At 42.0% G+C, this 20,035-nt stretch overlaps 1 protein-coding gene across 1 annotated transcript; it reads left to right on the forward strand.

Annotated features, from left to right (window-relative positions):
- On the forward strand, window positions 1-14,431 carry IFIT5 (interferon induced protein with tetratricopeptide repeats 5). The gene is made up of 2 exons (XM_037047307.1): window positions 1-232; window positions 9,637-14,431. Exons 1-2 carry the CDS (start codon window positions 228-230, stop codon window positions 11,078-11,080), a joined length of 1,449 nt encoding a protein of 482 aa, XP_036903202.1. The 5' UTR covers window positions 1-227; the 3' UTR covers window positions 11,081-14,431.
- The last annotated feature ends 5,604 nt before the right edge of the window (window positions 14,432-20,035 follow it).

The following is a 20,035-nucleotide window of genomic DNA, read 5'->3' on the forward strand; positions in this document are numbered from 1 at the left end:
TTTCCCTCGCTGCAGTCCTGCCTTTAACAAAGACAAACGCCCAGGCCCCAGCCCAGCGCAGCGGACCCAGTGGGAATCGCGGCCCCGCCCATCAGCCCCACTGCGCACCCGCACAAGGTCTGCAGCTCGGCGCCCCCGGCTCTGCCGCGCAGCATCCCGGCCGAGGAGAAAGCCCGAGGGGAAAGCGGACTGCCGCCTGCCAGGAAGACCCTGGGAGCTCAGCCACCATGAGGTAAGGGCTTTTCCCGCTTTTCCACCCAAACTGTGCGCAGGCCTTTGTTTCAAACCAGTGTGCTGCTTTTATTCCGTTTCCAACGCTGCGCCGCTACGGCCAGTCACCAGGCCAAGCCCCATGGAGCGCAGCCAGGCAGCCGGGTTGGGACGCTCCACGGGAGCCCTGTCCAGGTCCCGGGCTCCTGAAATCGGGCCTATCGGGGAGGGTGTCCGAACGGACCCTTTCCTGGAGTCCCGTTCATCCTAGGCGTCTGCCGTCAGGGCTTTGGGCTGTGTGTCCAGGCGACGCGCTTCGGAAGCTTGTCCTGTCCCTGCGGCTGCCGTGGGGTGTCTACGTGGCACAGGTCTCCGGTAGGCCCGTCGCCTTGCTCCGCATCCCAACTCTGCAGCTGCCGTTCCCTCATTTTTGGCGCACGCAGTTTGGCCGCAGCTCCAGGCAGCATATTTGTCTGGTACTGCCATTTTGCCTTTCTGATTTCTGGGTCTTAATTCTTCCCTTCCTTGAGCTACCTTTGATTCGCGTACAGATTTTTATTGTTCCACACAATCCGCTTTTTTTATGAGGATTGCTCTGTCTGCCTCCTGTACTAAGTTATAGCGATGGTGCCTTTTTCTCACCCTTTTTGCGATCCCCAGGGCCAGCATCCCGCTCTGTACATGGTTAATGAGCCATTTGCATTTAATAAACTGAGGAGTTGAGAGGTTAAGATCTCGAGCTCCTGAAGCAGATAATAAATAACCCTTTGTTCCACTAGTTGGGTGACGCAAAGCAAAGTTTTTAAAAATCTGTGTATCTGTTTCTTATCCGTAAAAAAAAATTAATGCCATCCATCTCTTAGGACTGTGGAAAGGGTTCATTGACTGCTTAGAAAATAGTATTTGACTCTTATTAGAAGTAATAATAATAATAATAAGTCCCTAACCTGTAACATTTGTAAGAAGGGAGGGAGGTATCAGGAAGGGCCTGAAGAAACGAAGAGGAAAGGGGGCACACCGTGTATGTATACATGCAGGGGGTTGGTGGTACAGGGGTGGGCCCCCCTGGGAAGTGTCTCCCAAGAATGATGAAAGAAGGACTGTATCTTCCTGGAAAAATACTGAAAGAGAAATGTAGCTTCTTTAGATATAATAGCCTGTCTCCGCTGGCTTTCCAAAGTTAAAAAATTAAGTAGACAAAGTTTAAAAAGTAAAACTTATGGCCAGCCAGTGGGCAGAGCACTTCAGTGGCTGACTGAATGCCCGTTTCGGGTCTCACATCCACGTTCATAATACCCCAGGCAGCCCCCCGCATCATCTCTGGGCCGTGCTGGTAGACACCCTCAGAACGGAGGCCAATGTTCATTTTACTCTGTGGGGGGTCTAGGCAGGCTGGTAAGGACATGGTAAGTCTTACCCAAGATTTTGGTGCAATTACACCAGAAAAAGGACCAAACACCAAGGCAAATCATGCCTTGTTTCCCAATGAGAACCATAGGCAACAGTTCAAAACCTACTCTCAAAACCCACACATGGAGCCAGACAGAGAGCACGCCAAGATAAAAAGACGGGCAGGAGAGGGAAGACTGAAGTGGGGAAAGGTTTGGAGCCATTAGCAGGAAGGGAAGAAATGGCAGAAATTCCTTCATGGGAAATTCAGGTGCTTTTTGTGCTAAGCCTACACCTCTGGACTGGACACGCCGAAGCTGCCAGTATGTAACTTCATTCAGTCATTCAACAAATATTTATTTATAGAGCTTCTATCATATGCCTGGAATAATAGATGGTAGGGACACAGGTAAAAAAATCAGAATAAGGTCTCTGTTCTCATGGGGCTTACTTACATTTAAATGGAGGAAGTAGACAAACAGGTGAGTGAGTAAATAGTCAACATAACTCAGAGAATAGCAATGGCTATATAAGGAGAATAAAACAGTGTAATGGCCTAAGAGAGGTATCTAGGATGGAGAAGGCTATTTTAGATAGCTTTGCCTCGGACAGACTCTTAAATAGGAAATATTGGAGCTGAGTAACAGGAAAGAGGGAGTTGCTCAGAGCTTTAGGACCACAGCACTCTAAACAGAATAAAAACAATAGGTATAAAAGTCCTTGAATTTGATATGCTCAGGATAGGAGGAAGGTCAGTACGTTTAAAATGGTAAATGAGGAGGGAGATTGGTAGGAGAGAAGGTTGGGTGGGTAGACAGGGCTAGCTCCTTTGGGGACTTGCAGGATGTACCTACATGAGTATCTAAGGGTGCTAGGAAGCCATTTGGAGGTTTTAAGACATCATCTGATTCATATTTTGAAAAGTTTACAAATACTATATGGGGATGAAGAGTGGAAGCAGGGAGACCAGATGCTCACCCCAGTGCAAAGGAAAGGTAACTGTGGATTAGATGGTAAATAGCAGTGGAAATGGGGGAAAGTGGGTGGATTTGAGGTGTATATGCGTGGAAGAATGAACAGGACTTCCTACTGGATTTGGATGAAGGGGTGGGAGAAGAGGAATCAAAGATTACTCATGTTATTTGACTTGTGGAATGAAGAGATACCAAACAAGGTGGGAAGGCTGAGAGGGGGACAGACTCAAGGGACCCAAATTTCTGTATTGGATATTTTATTTGACATGCCAGTTGGACTTCTAATTGAATATGTGAACTAAAAAATTAGGTAAATCTAGAATTCAGGGAATAGGTTAGAGGTAGAACAGCTACTTTGGAAGGATATTAGGGTATACTATAGAAAGTCTTTAATTGGATTGTGGGGGAAATATTTTAATTCACTTATTTTAATAATGATAATTGTATGTTTGTTAACTAAGATTCTTATACTTCCTTTGGGTCACTTTTAACATATTATTACCCAGCTCTCTTGTTTGAGAGAATCACTAATTATCCCTGAATAAATCTCTCTGCCAGGCTCTGTCTGAAACACTCTGTGGAGCACGTCCTGGTGAGAGGTAGCTCCATCTCAAAACACCTCTGACAAAGTTTAATGTTACGACTTTTAGGGCTCATGTGTGAAATTGTCTTCTTAGTCTGATGCCTTAAATATTCGGTATGTTTTTCCCGGTGCTCAGTCACACAGACCTTCCACCTGCTCTTTTAAGCTGCTCGGAAACCCTTCCTGTTTTCTCTTTGGGTCTTCCTGAGGCAAAGCACGTTTTACACACAGGAGATATGTTCTGTGTCTTGAAGCCGACTGCTCTTGAAAACAAAAACAATAAAAACCAAGCCTCCAGTTTGTATATTAGAGGTAGCGTACTATAATGGTTGAAAGGCATAGCCTTTGAATCAACCACTTTGTAACTATGAAACCTTACACATGTTATTTATTTTCAGATAACAATCATTTATTATTTCTCACAAGTTTTAAGGGGTTTTTTTCTCACTTTTCACTTTCAACTGTTCAGGTACAGTTGTCTTGGTTTTCCCCCTTCTACGCCCCCCGCCCCACCCATTCCACCTCCCACCCTCGATCCTGCCCCGCTTTGGTTTTGTCCATGTGCTTTATACATGTTCATTGACGACCCTTCCCCTTTCCCCCCCATTATCCCTTCCTGTTCCCCCTGGACATGTTATTTAAACTGTCTGCCAGTCCTCATCCATAAAATTGTGAAAATAATAAAGGATTTTTATAAAAATAAACTGTAATTTATGTAAAGTGCTGGCACACTGCCTGACATGTAGCAAACCAGTGAATGGTGGCTTTAGTTATTTATATTTTTTGAGTACTCATATGATTCTAGACAGTATCTTAAGATCCAGCATAAATAACGCCCCTTTTTTATCACAGACTCTTTTATTATAAAATCACAAGCATATAATTCTGTAACATAGCAGTATCACACTCAAGTACACCATGTGACATTTGAGGTGAAATGTTCAAATTAAAACTATAAATTACTACTCCCATGTTATTACCCTACAGCTGCACTCAAGCAGGTGTTCCTTCTGCCAGACCTTGTATTATATATAAATGGTATATTTTTATACTATTGAATTGAATTGGCAGTGAACCCAGGTCATAGGCATAAAGTTGTTTTCAAATATATCCTTGTTTACCATTTAATTTACCTCTTCCCCTTGCATAAAATAGCAGAATTTTTAAATTAGATGAGAACTCTGACCTGATGGGCGTGAGGCCTTTTTATCCATTAAGCCCTAAGGCCCAGTGTTGCTTGTCTCATACAGTAGCCACCAGTGCTGTGTGACTGTTAAAGTTAATTCAAGTAAATAAACCTAAACCTTTGGTTTCTGCATTGTACTGGCTGCATTTCAAGCCACCAGTGGCCCTGCGTGACTAGTGTCTACCGTATTGTACGACACAGACAAGAACATTGCCATCCTGGCGGAAGTTATATTGGAAAGCTCCAGTCTAGAGCCTGCAATCACCAAAATGTGGGGCCTGTATATATGGTATGTGTGTATCTACATACACAAACAGAGAGAAAAAGAATAAATATGAAAAAATTTTAAACATTGAAATTAACAATAAACGAAATGTCTACTAAATATAATATATTAAGTCAACTATTAATGTTCACGTTGAGTATAAAAATTGGAAAACATTTTGCACAGTAGTACATTAGATTATAAATATGAAATGGTTTTATTTTTCTAACAACTACTAATAATTATACAATTAGTCTAGTTCTCTCATTTTTGTCACTTTTGGCTACTAGGATAGCCCCTTTCCAATTCCTAAAGACTCAGTCAGTCCAATTCAACTTAATTTCTTTTTTTTAAATACAAATTGAGAACTTTATTTTTTTTCTTTCCAATTCAGATGCCTTTTATTTTTTTATTTTTATTTTTTAATATATATATTTTATTGATTATACCATTACAGTTGTTCTATTCCCCCCCTTCATTCCCCTCCCCCCGCACACCCCCTCCCCCACCATTCTCCCCTCCTTAGTTTATGACCACATGTCTCAAGTTCTTTTTTTTTTTAAATAATTTTTTTATTTAATTCTTGTTCAGGTCAACTTAATTTCTTATTTGATTCAGAGCACTCTCCTCCTTTTCAACCCCCAGCAAATATTTAAATAAGTGCTATGAAGAGCAGAAAAACGCAGTAGGCTAGACTTTCGGGTGACTGGCAAGGTGGCGGTGCAGCTTTATCCGAGATAGGCAGGGGCAGGCCTCTTCAGAGAGCTGAGACGTGAGCCAAAGACCAGAATTATGAGAACAAGTAAGGCCTAGAGTTCTCTTCGGAAAAGTCCACAGAATAAGGGAATGAAAAGAAGATACAGTTGTGCTGAGGTAGGTACATACTTGGCATAGGAAATAGTAAACCATAAAGACTTTTTAAAGGCTGGCGCGGCTGGAGTGCAGTGGGTGGGAGGAGAGGGTTGTGACACGAGCAGGATGGTGAAGGGCAGAGCAGCCGTGGTTGGGGGTTGGGTCTGGAGATAAAGATTTGAGTATAAACAGTAAGCAGCTTCACTTCTGCTTTCTATTCCACCTTTCTTGTCATTATCCCCCCTTGCTTCCGGAGGCATTATTTTCTCCATCAATACTAGATCATTCCCACTGGTATGATTAAGTCTTTAAAAATATCATAATTAAATTTTTTTACAGTTCTCCCAGCCTCCCCCCAGCTGCAGCTGTATTTCTCTACTCCCTTCGTAGTACAATTCCTTGTTAAGAGGGGCCTGTATTCCCCATACCCACTTGGTCACCTCTCATTATCCCCTCACCCAACCCTGGTAATGTTTTCATCCCTACCATTCCAGAAAAACACTTAGCTAGGTCCCCCACAACTTTACTCCTGCCAAAAAGGTGATCTCTTCTGTTCTAACCTCTTCGATAGAGTCATTTTACATATTGAATATTCATTTCTCTTTCTTGAAATAAACCTTTTCTTCCTCAGGCTTTCATGACACCAGGTTTCTTGAAGTTTCTGCTCCCTCGCTGATTATTCTTTCCTGTCCTTCTGCTCCGCTTGACAGCTGAGTTTTTGACCTTCTTCTCTGTTTATGCTCATTCCTAATGTAATGTCATTCTAGATCTCGTGGTTTCAAAGTTTGTCTGATGCCCATGGTGAAGTTTTATGTCCCTAGTTCTAACTTCACTCTTCCTCATCTCCAGAATTTTCCTTATTAGTATCCAGCTTCATACTTGATGTTTTTCACTTGACTATCTAACAGACATCTCAGAATTAACCTTTCCAATCATCCTCTTGATTTACCCACTCAGTCCCTGAAGTCAAAAGCATAGGAATCACCCTTGCTTCCCTCTTCCCCTCATGGCCGTCGCCACACCCAGTCCATCAGAAAGACCGGTCAGCTCTGCCTCAAATCTGTGACCATCCAGTCCTCACTAACTCACTGCTACAACCCAAGTGTAAGCTTGTATCACCTCTCCTTGGAGTCCTTCAACAGCTACCTTTGTGTCTCAGGGAGATTTCCTCTGGCCATGCTGCCTAAATTTGAACTACCACCCAGACACTCTGCCAGCCAGCCATTTCCTTCTCCTGCTTTATTTTTCTCCTTCACACTTATTACCATCTCACATACTCTGTATTATCATTTATTTTTTGGTCTTTTGATGGGACACCCCACCCCCTGTTAGAAAATGTGAACTTTACAAAATCAAGATTTTTTTTCCTGTTTTGTTCACTGCTGTATCCCCAACACTTAGAATAATGCCCTGCACAGAGCAGGCTCCCGATAAAAAATTTGTTGAATAAGTAGCTTTCTTATTAGTTTCCTGACTTCCCCTCTTGACCCTTTATCATCCAGTCTCCAAAGAGCATCAGAAGGATTTTTTAAAGCCTAAATCAAACATTTTCATTTCCCTACTTAAAATTTTTCCCCAATGGTTTCCCATTACAATTAGAGGGAAATTGAAAGGATCTGCCCCTCCCCACTGCTTCCTCCTCATCTCCTGCTCTTCTCCTCTGTATTTATGCTTTAGCTGCACTTTCTTCCATTCCCCTGAAGACTCCAGATTTGTTCCTGCCTCGGCCTCTGCACTTGCTGAGATACCTCAGCCCAAACCGAGGTTTCTAACCTCAGCATTACTGACATTTTGGACTGGGTCATTCTTGGTTGCTGGGGCTGACCTGTCCATTACAGGGTATTTAGAGCTATCTCTGGCCTTGAGCCTGTAGATCAGGGATGTCAAACTCATTTTCACTGGGGGCCATATCAGCCTCACGGTTGCCTTCAAAGGGCCGAATGTAATTTTAGGGCTGTGTAAAAGTAATTAGGGGCGAGGGGCTTGGCGCTGCTGCCAGGTAGAAACAAGGTGCCGGGCCAGATAAAACAAGGTGGGGGCCCGGATTCGGCCTGCAGGTCTGGTGTTTGCCACCTGTGCTGTAGGTGGTAGTAGCCATTCCTTCTGTGGTGACAATCAAAATTGTCTCCACACATGACCAAAAGCCCCCTGGGAGGCAAGACCACCTGGCGGAGAAGCACTGGCGTAGACCGTTCTGCCCTCAGATCTCTCATGACTGCCTCCTTTCCATTGTTGAGGGCTTCCTTAGTTACCCCCCTTTCTACACGGGCTGTTCCTTGACAATCGGAACTAAAGTACCCCCGTCAGCACCAGCAGGAAATCCCATTTCTCTCAATTTTTTTCTGTTTTAACACTGACTACTATCTGGAATTACATTGTCCATTGATTTGTGTACATGTTTATTTTCTGCAAATACCTTCTATTCCTTTCTGCCCCAGAATGGAGGTCCCATGAAGGGCCTTTTTCTGTCTTGCTCACTACTATATCCACTACAACTAGAATGCTGCCTTGCATGTATGATAAGAGTTGATCAATAAATGGTCGTTCATGAAATACGACTATAGCTCCCATAAGCATTTATACAAACACATATTCACACTGTACATACAAGGGGGTTCCTGTGTGCAGAAGAAAAGGAAATGCACACCACCCACTGTTCATCCCATAATGAGAGCATTTTCCTCTTTGAGAGAAACCCTAAGTAATTTTTGTACATTTCTTGTGACCTTTAATTATGGCCAATAGTAGCTTTATTTCTTGATTGCTTCACCATCAGGCAAAGAAACAAACAAATAAAACTAGGTATTAATGAGGCCTTTGTTGGTTGCACACAGCAGAAACCCAATTCAAAGTGGCTTAAGCAAGAAGAGAGAGAGAGAGAGAGATTACATGCTTCCTAAGTAAATAGAAGCCCATGGGTAGATAAGGGGATCCAGGCAAGACCAAATCTGACTATTCAGTCGTTAGCCATCTGTCTTTTTTCCTGTCTAAGCTCCGCTCTCCTCTATGTTAGATTCTTTCCCAGGCAGGCTCTTCCCAAGAGTTTGGAAAGATGGCTACTCTAAGCTTCTATTGGTTTAAAATTTTTCCAAGAGGGATTGTTTCGACAAAGTCCCATTTTAGCAAAATTCTATTTTTCATTCTTCAAATAAATCACCAGGATCAAGAAATGTCTGGAATATCTGTGCCTTCGCACAGACCAGAGTGAAGGGGGGATACCTGTCTCCAGTCACATGGATTCAGAGTAGGGTGAGAGGTTGTTCCACAAAGGGAAACCAAAAGAAGGGACCCTCCCCAAGTACCAGCCACAGGTGGCCACACCACTAGACTGCAGACCCTTTGTGGATCACTTCCATGGAACTGTATGGGGGTACTGAGTTGTAATTGACTGTTTACACTGTGCCTTTCACAAGGGGCACTCAATGGGTGTTTGAATATTGAAGAAAATGATAAGTAAATAATAGGTGTCAGCCTTTATTGTTGCCTTTTCCCTAAGAGATAAGAAGGATGTGGCACTCACGTAAAAACCTACTAAGTTTTCTTACGCATTTTCTGCATTTTTCTCTGAATCTGTTACTGTCTTTCTCAGTTTCTCACATATTCTTTCCCCCATCTCCTGGCATTCCTGTTCCTTTCTCTTTCTGTGCCTTTTCTCTCTGTAGGCTTCCCTCCCTCTCTTTTCCTTTCTTTCTTCTTCATAAATGATGTATTTGTGTAGTTTCTCTGTCTCCTTCAGTGTACTTCTTTTTCTTATTTCTCACCCTTTCTTTTTCTCTCCCTTCACTACTCGTAACACAGAAATGAAGTGTTTGTAGTTATTGACTATGCGTATATTTATTGTTCTTAATGTTCAAGGCTAGTAAATCAAGCATTTAAGTTCCCTTCTCTAGAAACAGGTGGTCCCTGTGGGATAGTGACTGCCCAATGGAAATAGATATCCTGCAGCACAGAAAACGCCGTCATCTCCAGAAATTTGCAATAAGTACTGAGAATTTAGTGAAATATTCTAGGGCAGAACTGTACACAGAAGAAACTAGTGTGGAGTTTTAGGAGCCTGTGTTTAACTATAAGATCAAATCAAAGATAAAATTGGTTATTAAGCAAAGAACAGTGCTTAATGTTTTAAAATGGGTTGTTTCCTTTATTCAAACATTAAAAAGGATTTTATCTTTGACAGCGAGATTCCTAAGGACTCCTTGAAGGCCATTCTGTTGGAGCTAGAATGTCACTTCACATGGAATTTACTCAAGGAAGACATTGATCTGTTTGAAGTGGAAGACACAATTGGGCAACAGCTTGAATTTCTTACCACAAAATCCAGACTCACTCTTTATAATTTGCTGGCCTATGTGAAACACCTAAAAGGCCAAAATAAAGATGCCCTAGAGTGCTTGGAGCAAGCAGAAGAAATAATCCAGCGGGAACACTCAGACAAAGAAGAAGTACGAAGTCTGGTCACGTGGGGAAATTATGCCTGGGTGTATTATCACATGGACCAGCTTACAGAAGCGCAGAAGTATACAGACAAGGTAGGGGACGTCTGTAAGAAAATGTCCAGCCCTTTTAACTACAAATTGGAGTGTCCTGAGATTGACTGTGAGAAAGGGTGGGCACTTCTGAAGTTTGGGGGAAAGTATTACCAAAAGGCTAAAGCCGCTTTTGAGAAGGCTCTGGAAGTGGAACCAGACAACCCAGAGTTTAACATTGGCTATGCCATTACAGTGTATCGGCTGGACGATTCCGACAGAGAAGGGTCCGTAAAGAGCTTTTCTCTGGGCCCTCTGAGGAAGGCTGTGACGCTGAATCCAGATAACACCTACATTAAGGTTTTTCTGGCACTGAAGCTTCAGGATGTACATGCAGAAGCTGAAGGGGAAAAGTATATTGAAGAAATCCTGGACCAGATATCTTCTGAACCTTATGTCCTCCGTTACGCGGCCAAATTCTACAGGAGAAAAAATTCCTGGGACAAAGCTCTGGAGCTTTTGAAAAAGGCCTTGGAGGTGACACCAACCTCTTCCTTCCTGCATCACCAAATGGGACTTTGCTATAGGGCACAAATGATCCAAATCAAGAAGGCCACGCGCAACAGACCTAAAGGAAAAGACAAACTGAAAGTCGATGGGCTGATTGCGTCGGCTATAGTTCACTTCAAGGCAGCTGTGGAACGAGACTCTATGTTTGCATTTGCCTACACAGACCTGGCCAACATGTATGCTGAGGGCGGCCAGTACAGCAACGCCGAGGACATTTTCCAGAAAGCCCTCCGGCTGGAGAACATAACCGATGATCACAAACATCAGATCCACTACCACTATGGCCGTTTTCAGGAGTTTCACTGTAAATCAGAAAGTACTGCCATCCGCCATTACTTAGAAGCCTTAAAGGTCAAAGACAGGTCATCCCTACGTACCAAACTGACAAGTGCTCTGAAGAAATTGGCTACCAAGAGACTTAGTCACAATGCTTCAGATGTGCAGAGTTTAAGTGCCCTGGGGTTCGTGTACAAGCTGGAGGGAGAAAAGAGGCAAGCTGCTGAGTATTACGAGCAGGCCCAAAAGCTAGATCCAGAAAATGCAGAATTCCTTGCTGCTCTCTGTGAGCTTCGGCTTTCCATTTAACTACATACTCCAGGAAATCAGTTTGAAAGCTCTTCCCTCTATTTGGGGTTCTTACATTTTTGTTTATTATTTTAATCCATTCATTACAGGGTCAATTTTTAGAGAACGGTCATTGTGTACCAGGCATCACGTCAAACACTTTATATACATTATGATGAACCATTTTCTGTTTTGTACTTTTTTAATTAAAATACCGTAGTTCATTAAGAAACAGCAACATTCCAGCTGTTGTGACTTTTAAAAACGGCATGGCCATTATGACTGTATAGCCTTTATCTCTGCTATTTATAATAATGTTCTGGTTAAGTCTTGTCAAATTTCCCATATTACTCGCTCATGCAGTGAGAACAATCCTGCATGCATCTTTTGACCCCTGGGTCAGGAACACAGTTTCAGGGGTGCAAAATGATGTAGCATCCGAAAGATGTGATCTTCCAGCTACAGATGCTCTTAATTATGTAGCATCCAAAAGATGGAATCTTCTAGCTACAGATGTTCCAACTTTGACGAGGATATTTAACCATTAGCCTAAAGAAACTTCTTTGTTGGAAGAACAAAGTTCATGATAAAAAGTTTGCCATCTCTGATGACTGCAGTAAAAAGAAAGACTAGAACATGAGAAAAAAAAAAGATTTCCTCAAATACAGGACTTTAGGGAGCCGTGAAAAATCAGCAGCATTATCTCCCAAAATGTTCAGTAAGTAGCTAGAAACAGTTACAAGGAAAAAATGAAGAATGAAAAATAATTAGTCTCGAGTTTCTCTGGTTCTTTAAATGGAAGAATAAACTTAAACTGCATCAAGATGGAATTTTAATTTTCCCAATTAGAACTGCAGTATTTTTAGGTTACAATCATTGAGATAGAAAGCAGACCAATTAAGAAATTGGGACGATAAGCAAATGTGTACAGTAGAAGTCCCTAGTCTAGTGATTTAGTTTTGGGTCTGGACTGGGTAGAGTTCTCATACCCCTAATTTCTGGCCTTTGGCTAACTGTTTTAGAATTCCAGCTCACTTCTGTGAAGCTTTTCCTTTTGTCTGAAGTTTTCAGATTGACATGTTTCCCTAGAGATGCTCCAGGAAGAGGTAAGCCCAGCTTTCAGTTTCCATACCCACCTTGCAGGGTCACCGTTGAAGGGCTTTTAATCCCAAGGGACTTTTTAAATTGGGATGTTGTTACAAGTGGCTTCTCCAGTGTTTACCACCAGTATTAGTGGAAAAGTGTGCCATGTTATTTAATTCTCTATACCTCCAATGTAGCTCTTAAAACTAGTGTGTGTTTTCATTTTTGTTGCTATTTTTATTTTTTTATTTCTATTATGGTTTTGATTATTATAAAAGTAGTGAATTATCATTGTAAAATTTCAACCAATGCAGAAGTGTATGAATTTAACAATAAGCGCACCCCCCTCACCCTACCCCGGTTCTACACCCCCGAGGTAAGCTGTTACCAATTTGGTTTGTACCTTTGCAGATAGCTTTTCTATGCACATTCATACATACATATATCCTGCAATGTAGCTCATGAATTAAATTTTTTTAATGTTTGTTTTACTTAAGTCCCTGTTTTGTTTATTTTGCTCATTTTATTTGTTTATTCGAGAAGGAAAAACAGGGAAGGGAATGATCTTTACTTAAGTCTTTTAGAAATTCAGGACTAGAATATTTTATTTTGCAGAAATCATTTTCCTTCATTGGGTGTAATGTTCTAATCAAGGTTATGTTCCCAAGTAGACATTTGGCTTACAGTAAAATACAGTTATGGTATCAAAACAAAGATATAACTATAAGCCTCAATATCTAAATATGAGACTTTGAAATCTATGAAATGGTTTTAAAATGTACTAGGTATTAAAATAATTAAATATATAAGAAGTCATAACATGCTAAGAAAGTATAAAATTAGCCTATGACAACTATAAATACTGAACTAAGAGTAATGTTTATAATAACTTTAAACTTTGTCCATAATTTTACTTACCTTCCAAAAATTTATAATTATTTAGAAATAATTTCATAGACGGGGGGGGGGGGGGGGGCGTTAAAAAGACCTCAGAGTTCACCTTTATCAAATAACCATCAAAACTTGAAGTTGTGAATTATCTTCATAAATGATAATTTTATCTTTAGATAGTCCTTAGTCTTAGAAATGTATTTCCTCCATTTAACTGAAGACTTATGGCCTGAAGTTGATACATTTTAGTCTGTCTTTAGGGACCTCAGAGATCTCATCTATTTTAGACAAACCAAAAATATGCCCCAGGAAGTGGTTGTAGCTGCCCTTCGGGGTAATTTCCCCCTTCTGTTAGAGAGGGGTGCCTCTTTCCCCGAGGTCATCTTGGAAACTGTTTTTGTTGAACAGGAAAACCATGCTACCAGCCCCACAAAAGCTAACAGAAACCCTTCAACAAGTGAATCAGCTGGCAGGAAAACTGACTTCAGAGTGAAGGAGCCCTTACACGTAGTGTCTGTCCTCTCTGGGTGCGGACCTAGTCTTGGCCGTTGATCATGCACCGTCTGCCAGAGTTTCCAGGGCCATATAAGCAGTCACCGCACCTCTCTATATCGAGTCCGTGAAGATGATCTCAGTTTAAGAAAAACTGCGTAGACCCACGGAACTTTAGAACCAGGAGAAGCCCGAGCGAATGCTGGCTCCAGCCAACTTTGATAAAAAAGTTGGGACCAGGTTGGTGATGTGGCTTAAGATTTCACAACTAACTACTTTCTTCCCCTGGTCCAGCATCCCTCTTCCCTGTTTGATGGTTTATCTGGTCATGGTGTGATTGTGCCTGCATGACATCAGCCGTGACACAGCAGGCCCAAGGGTGGTTCTTTTACCGAATGTGCTTATTGAGACTAAAGAACGTGACAGAAATATAAAACAAATGTAGCATGTTCTTTTATAATTGGTAGGCTGTAAGAAATGAGAACCCACGGGCCTGGAAAATCAGAGTAGTCCAAGGATAGTGATTTGTAACCCTCACGTGGGTGGTCGTGAGAAGCACCTCTCAGATCTCCAGCAACAAGGACTATAACTGACTGAGGGTCCTGTCTGCTCCGTGCTGACACCCCTCATTGCATTTGCTCTGAGGCCAGGCCTCCCAGCATGGCAGGAACATGAATTCAGGCCCTTAGGCAGGACAGGCAGAACTCCTCTGTCTGACTTAGGCTCAAGGATTCCCCACCAAGCTTGCCCTATTTTCCGAACAATGACGCTGTGGTCTAAGATGCTTCCACCCAACTTTTCTTCTCGCTCTCCTGCATCACAATCTGATGGCTCCCTGAACTTCTCCCTGCCCCCTTCCATTTTCTCTCACAGGTGTTGCCCTAATAAATCTGACAATTAACACTATGTTGGTGTCTGCTTTCGGAGGTCCAGTGAACTTACCTAGGGAAAGAAATGTAATTAGATGATTCATTGCATGTAGGTTAAATAATCTTTACATATTATAAATGCCATTTATTATTTTTCAGCGTTTTGAATCAGTAATTATGGTTAAAGAACAGAACATAAATCTTTCCAACTTTGATAATGTTTGAGCTGGAAAAGAAAAGGGAGAAAGAGACTAAGGAGAGAGGCTAGAGACTGAAAAATTCATCATCTTACAAAAAGGGAAGTCGAGATATCGTTAAAACTTGGTAAAATAAAGTTTTATGTGTTATTAATGAATTCTATTACTTATAAAGTAAAAGTTGAACCATGACAGTAAAAAATGGGAGGAATCGGGGTGAGTCCTTTAAATTCAATAATGAATCCTCACTTAGCAGGAAGTAATAAAGTCTGCCTTAAATAGATGAAGAAAGCATCACAAGCGCACCCACAGTAGGTTGGGATAGCATCCTCCCCAAACCCAACCTTGCTTCCTCTTTCCTTCCCCACAGAACAACAGCTAGTTTATATTTAATGGCCACAGCCTTTTATCACTTAACTTTCAGCTGTAGCCCTCCCCAGTCTCTCCTGCTTCTCTCCCAGGACCATAATCTCGTTCCTTTCCCATTCTCTTTGTAGCCAAGCTTCTCTGGATTAGTGAGATGTGAGTTCTTCTCATTAGTTTTTTTTTTTCTCTGTGAACAAGCTATCCCCATGTACCTTCTCCTTCCCCAAACAAAACTTTTACCTTCTCCAGCAGTTTCAGAGGAAAATTTGTTCATTAAGCATTTTGTTGTGCTTCACTTCAAGTGAATTTTAAAAACAGCATCTAATTACGCAAAAAACACACAGAATTGCGAGCATTCCCATGTCTGCTCTAAACCTAGGGTTCCCCTGTAGGTGGTGAACTAGAATTCCCAACATCTCCTTTCACGGTGGCATGTAGGCAGAGTAAGCAACCAAATAATGAAGGCGAGATGTGTGTTCCTGGGAGCACACAGGTGCCTCATGGGTAAGCTCTGAAGGACAAGCCTGGATTGCTGGCACTTAGATTGAACACCAAACTCACTGGCCTTTTGTCCTTCAGAAAGAGCTCTTCCTACATCAGAGGGCAAGAGGCAGAGGACAAAGAAAGAGACACACACATAATAGTTCGGAAGGAGTTTTGTAGACCAGTTCCCTCTGTCTCACCACCAGGCTGAAGCAGAGCCCTCAGAGAGAGGAAATGCTAGTTCAGCCACATCCATAGATGCTAGTGACACACGAATACGCATAGCTAATTCTTACATGGTATATATTATATGTACCAGGTGTACTAGCTGCATGACATGTAGTAAACAAAATTCTTACAAAAGTCCTATAGATACGCATTTTTATTATTACTTTTTGCATATCAGTAAACTGGATTTTAGATTAAGACACACAGCTTATAAGAAGTAGGGAAAGTATTTAAACCCTGGAGTCTGGTGCTGAAACCTAGCATTTAGGCTCTATACAATATTTTCTAAATAGTCTTAAAATTTTGGATGAAGGATGTGGAGAGATAGGACCAATCTTTATAGGGCTTTAGGAGAATGCTACAAAGGATCACACGGAGCTCAGACACGCTACAATCCTAGGTCACCCAACACTTTCACATAGAGTCCTAAAATTCCCTGGGAAGAAACATGAAAGGGAGTTAGGGAGCTGTCCACACCAGCTGACCCTTGACGCTGGGATTAAAGCTGCTTTGCAACCCCTGGAGAGACTGGCCTAAGAAATCAGGGGACTCAATCTAAGGAAGAGGCCCGTCTCCAGAGTTGCATGTTAGAAATCAGAGATTTGGAATATAGGTTTGAGAACCTACCTTGGAAGGCTGAGGAATCAGTGAACAATTAAGGACCAGGACACCCAGTCCGTTTTCTGTAGGGGGAAGGATACATCTCCCACACGCACACCATCCAGAATCCGAACTGTCTCCTCGGCTGGAGAGCAGCACAGGCGAGGAGAGCAGCACAGGCGAGGAGAGAGAGTGCCACATGCGACAGTCAGAAGTAGGCGGAGATCACCTGCCTCTTCACATCCCCTGGGTTTGCCTTGAGCTTCCAGGTCAGGGACTTGGGAAAGTGCCTCTGAGCCCCTAACTGCACTGAATGTTAATTTAGTTAAAGAGTAACTTCACCTTCTCGACATGCTTTTCCTCTTCCATACCACGTTAACTCCAGCAACCTCATGCTTCAGTCACACCAAAACAAACAACATAAACTGCCAAATAAAATTCATAGGTACTGTGTCTATAAAAACCCTTTACTGAGATTTCAGGAGAGAAGGATCCACAACTTAAAACTTATTAGATAATGCTTATTTTTCTTTTGAAACAGTGTGCATAGAAGGACAGAGGGAGAGGAGAGGGGAGGAGGAAGGAAAGGAAAGGTAGGAGGGAAGGAAGGAGAGAGAGAGGAAGGGTAAGACCCTTAAACACTTTGGATGTTCCTGCCTCTTTCCATGATTCTAGGCCTCACTGCTTTTCATATCTGTACTCTTCTTCTGAAATAAAAAATAGTTCCTCCATTTTCCTTCAACAGAGCGATTCAGTTCTAACTCTTATACTCAGCCACAGACCCCCCTATACATAACCAAATTCATCAAATTGCTTAGTTCAAAAAAAGGTCTTTTATTTTAACACAGTATACTATCCTTTGAACAGAATTGTTATAAATAAATAGCATCTCACAATTTCACAGGAATTACACATTTTAAAGTAAATCCAATCACTAAATAGGTCATAATTTGTGTACAGTATAAGAATGATGTCTTATGCTTCCAAATTGACTCAGAATATATTCCCCTATATCATTGTTTCAACAGTTCTCAAAATTTGAATTCTGACATGTGTTTGAGATTCTGTGTGTTACACTTTAACTGAATCCTTTATCAACTCAAATCAATAAACACATTAGTAGGAGGCCAAGAATGTGACCCAAAATGGCAATGTGGGTTCCCAAGGAAGAGAGAAGCCTCAAAATTTTTTCGTTAAATTTTACTAATGGTTATTCATAGACAAGTCTACCAAAATCATCATTATACTGACTTTGATACTCCATGTAAAGAAATGAGCTGGGTAAGCTACTACATCTTTATTCCCATGTTTCTACTTGCAAGAGGAAGAGGATAAATGTGGGCTGGGTCATGAGCCAGACCGGGGACAAGAAGGATAGGAAACAAGAGCAAATTTTAATGTTTGTTGTGAGGCTTGCCCTGTCCGGTTGAACTGTAATTGGAGGCATCACCACCTGTTGGGAAGTGGTCTCACTAGTTCCAGCAGATGGCAGTGCTGCGCAACATGTCCAAGGAAAGGACAGAAGACACTTTCCTGAAGTTCTAGACCTTTTACCAAGAGAAAACTTGCTCAGTACCACAAATCATCAGAGAAATAGAAATCAAAACCACAATGAAATGCCGCCAGTCTGAATGGCTATTATCAAAAAGTGAACAAGTGTTGGTGAGGATGGAGAGGAAAGTAAACCCTTGTGCACTGTTGGTGGGATTGCAGACTGGTACAGCCACTATGGAACACAGTATGGAGATTCCTAAAAAAACTAAACACAGATATACCGTATGGCCCAGCAATTCCACTTCTGGGTATTCACAGAAAAACAAAAAAACTGATTTGAAAAAATATATGCACCCTTGTATGTTACATTATTTACAATAGCCAAGATATGGAAGCAACCTAGGTGTCCATTGATAAGTAAATGGATAAAGATGTGATACACACAATGTAAAATCAATGAAATATTACCTAGCAATAAAAAAGAATGAAATCTTGCCATTTGCAACAACATGGATGGATCTAGAGGGTATTATGCTGAGAGAAATAAATCAGGCAGAGGAAGGCAAATACCGTGTGGTTTCACTTATATGGGGAATCTTAATAAACAACCCACCAACCAAACAAAAAAGGCGGAGAAACAGAGACCAAAGAGGTGGTTACCAGAAGGAAGGAGTTGGGGGGATGGGTGGAAAGGGGAAGAGGAATATAGTGATATTGTGATAAGTTCACATGATGATAGATGATTACTAGAATTAGTGGGGTGATCCATTGTAAGGTACAGAACTGTCAAATTACTATATTGTACACCTGAAACTAATATAACCAATGTAAGCCCATATACCAACTAAAATAAAAAATAAAGAACAACCATGGCTGATGTGGCTCAGTGCATTGAGTGCCGACCTGCGAACCAAAAGGCCGCCGGTTTGATTCCCAGTCAGGACACATGCCTGGGTTGCGGGCCAGGTCCTCAGTTGGGGGTGTGCACGAGGCAACTGACCTATGTATCTCTCTTTTTGTATCTCCCGCACATTGAAGTTTCACTCCCTCTCTTCCTCCCTCTCTCCCTCCTTCCCGCCTCTCTAAAGAGTAAATAAATAAAATCTTTAAAAAAAAAAGGACAAGTACACCAAAAATAGAAAACCTATGTGGTCCCTTTTTAGAGTTGAAAGGTGAGTATTGAAGTACAACACCATGTCCTGAAACGTCCTGTTTTCAATTTAGAGAAGCCAAGTGCAACCCCCAAATCCCAGCCATCCCCAAAGTCCCAGACACCCTCTGGGCTCCCCTCACCAGAACATGCATCGGTGTCAACTTGTGTTTGGCTCTGCACTGAACTTAGGCATCTGCTGGGACCTCAGGAAGCCACATGAAGGAGCAACCCCACATCCTTTTGCCTTCTTCCCAGCTTCTTCCCCTAAGAAGAGTAGGGTCTGATTTCCGTACCTGGCCTGGGTTCCTCAGAACTTCCTCACATTTCTTCAGCGCATGATGAGTCCTTCCTCTCCTAACCCCCAGAGCATTCACTGCTCTTAGCCTCAGTGTTTAATAATGCTTGGTGTTGCTCTCACCTGTGTTAGTTTCAATGTACCAATTAGGCAGTAAATTGAGATGGTGGAGGGGGCACTACGTGTAGTTTGAATTCCCCACCACGTACAAAATGGTGGAGGATTCTGATGAGGTGCTTAATAAGTACTTGTTGGTTGTTAGCATGTTGTCTGATTATCAGTAATGCCCCGTATGGCAGAGGCCAGCATAGTCTGGGCGAAAGACTCTAGTCAGTGACTCCTGCTCCTCGCCAAATGCTAGCATGAAGTTTTCGTGTGCAATAAAAACAGCGCTTGTGGTGCCCGCCTATACCTGAAACTGCATCTTTCCATGCGAGATGCACACATATCCCAACTCTTCCCAGTGTGCAGGGCTCCTTGTGTGAGCAGTACCCCATCCCTGGCCGTCCACTCCACTGGAGCACAGCAGAGCTAGTTAATTAAGCCTGTTTGTCTGGGTTGAACACAATTGTATCATTTTTACATCAGGTCTCCATCGGGTAGCAGCTTTAGCAACAGGGATAAAAATCTATTGTTTGGTAGTTTTTTTTAAGACTTCTACTTTGAAGTATGAGAAAGGAAACTGAGATATCTACACTGAATTCACTCTATTTTATTTCAATAAGCAATTTCAGAATACCTATTGGGACCACTAAGGTGAGTACCAAGTTGACTTTGCCATCTTCATCGTCACTGGGCAATGCCACAGGCACTTCAGAAAGAACT

This window comes from Sturnira hondurensis, unplaced genomic scaffold, assembly GCF_014824575.4.
Source record: "Sturnira hondurensis isolate 20B ecotype Veracruz unplaced genomic scaffold, ASM1482457v3 Scaffold0005563, whole genome shotgun sequence".
NCBI lineage: Eukaryota > Metazoa > Chordata > Mammalia > Chiroptera > Phyllostomidae > Sturnira > Sturnira hondurensis.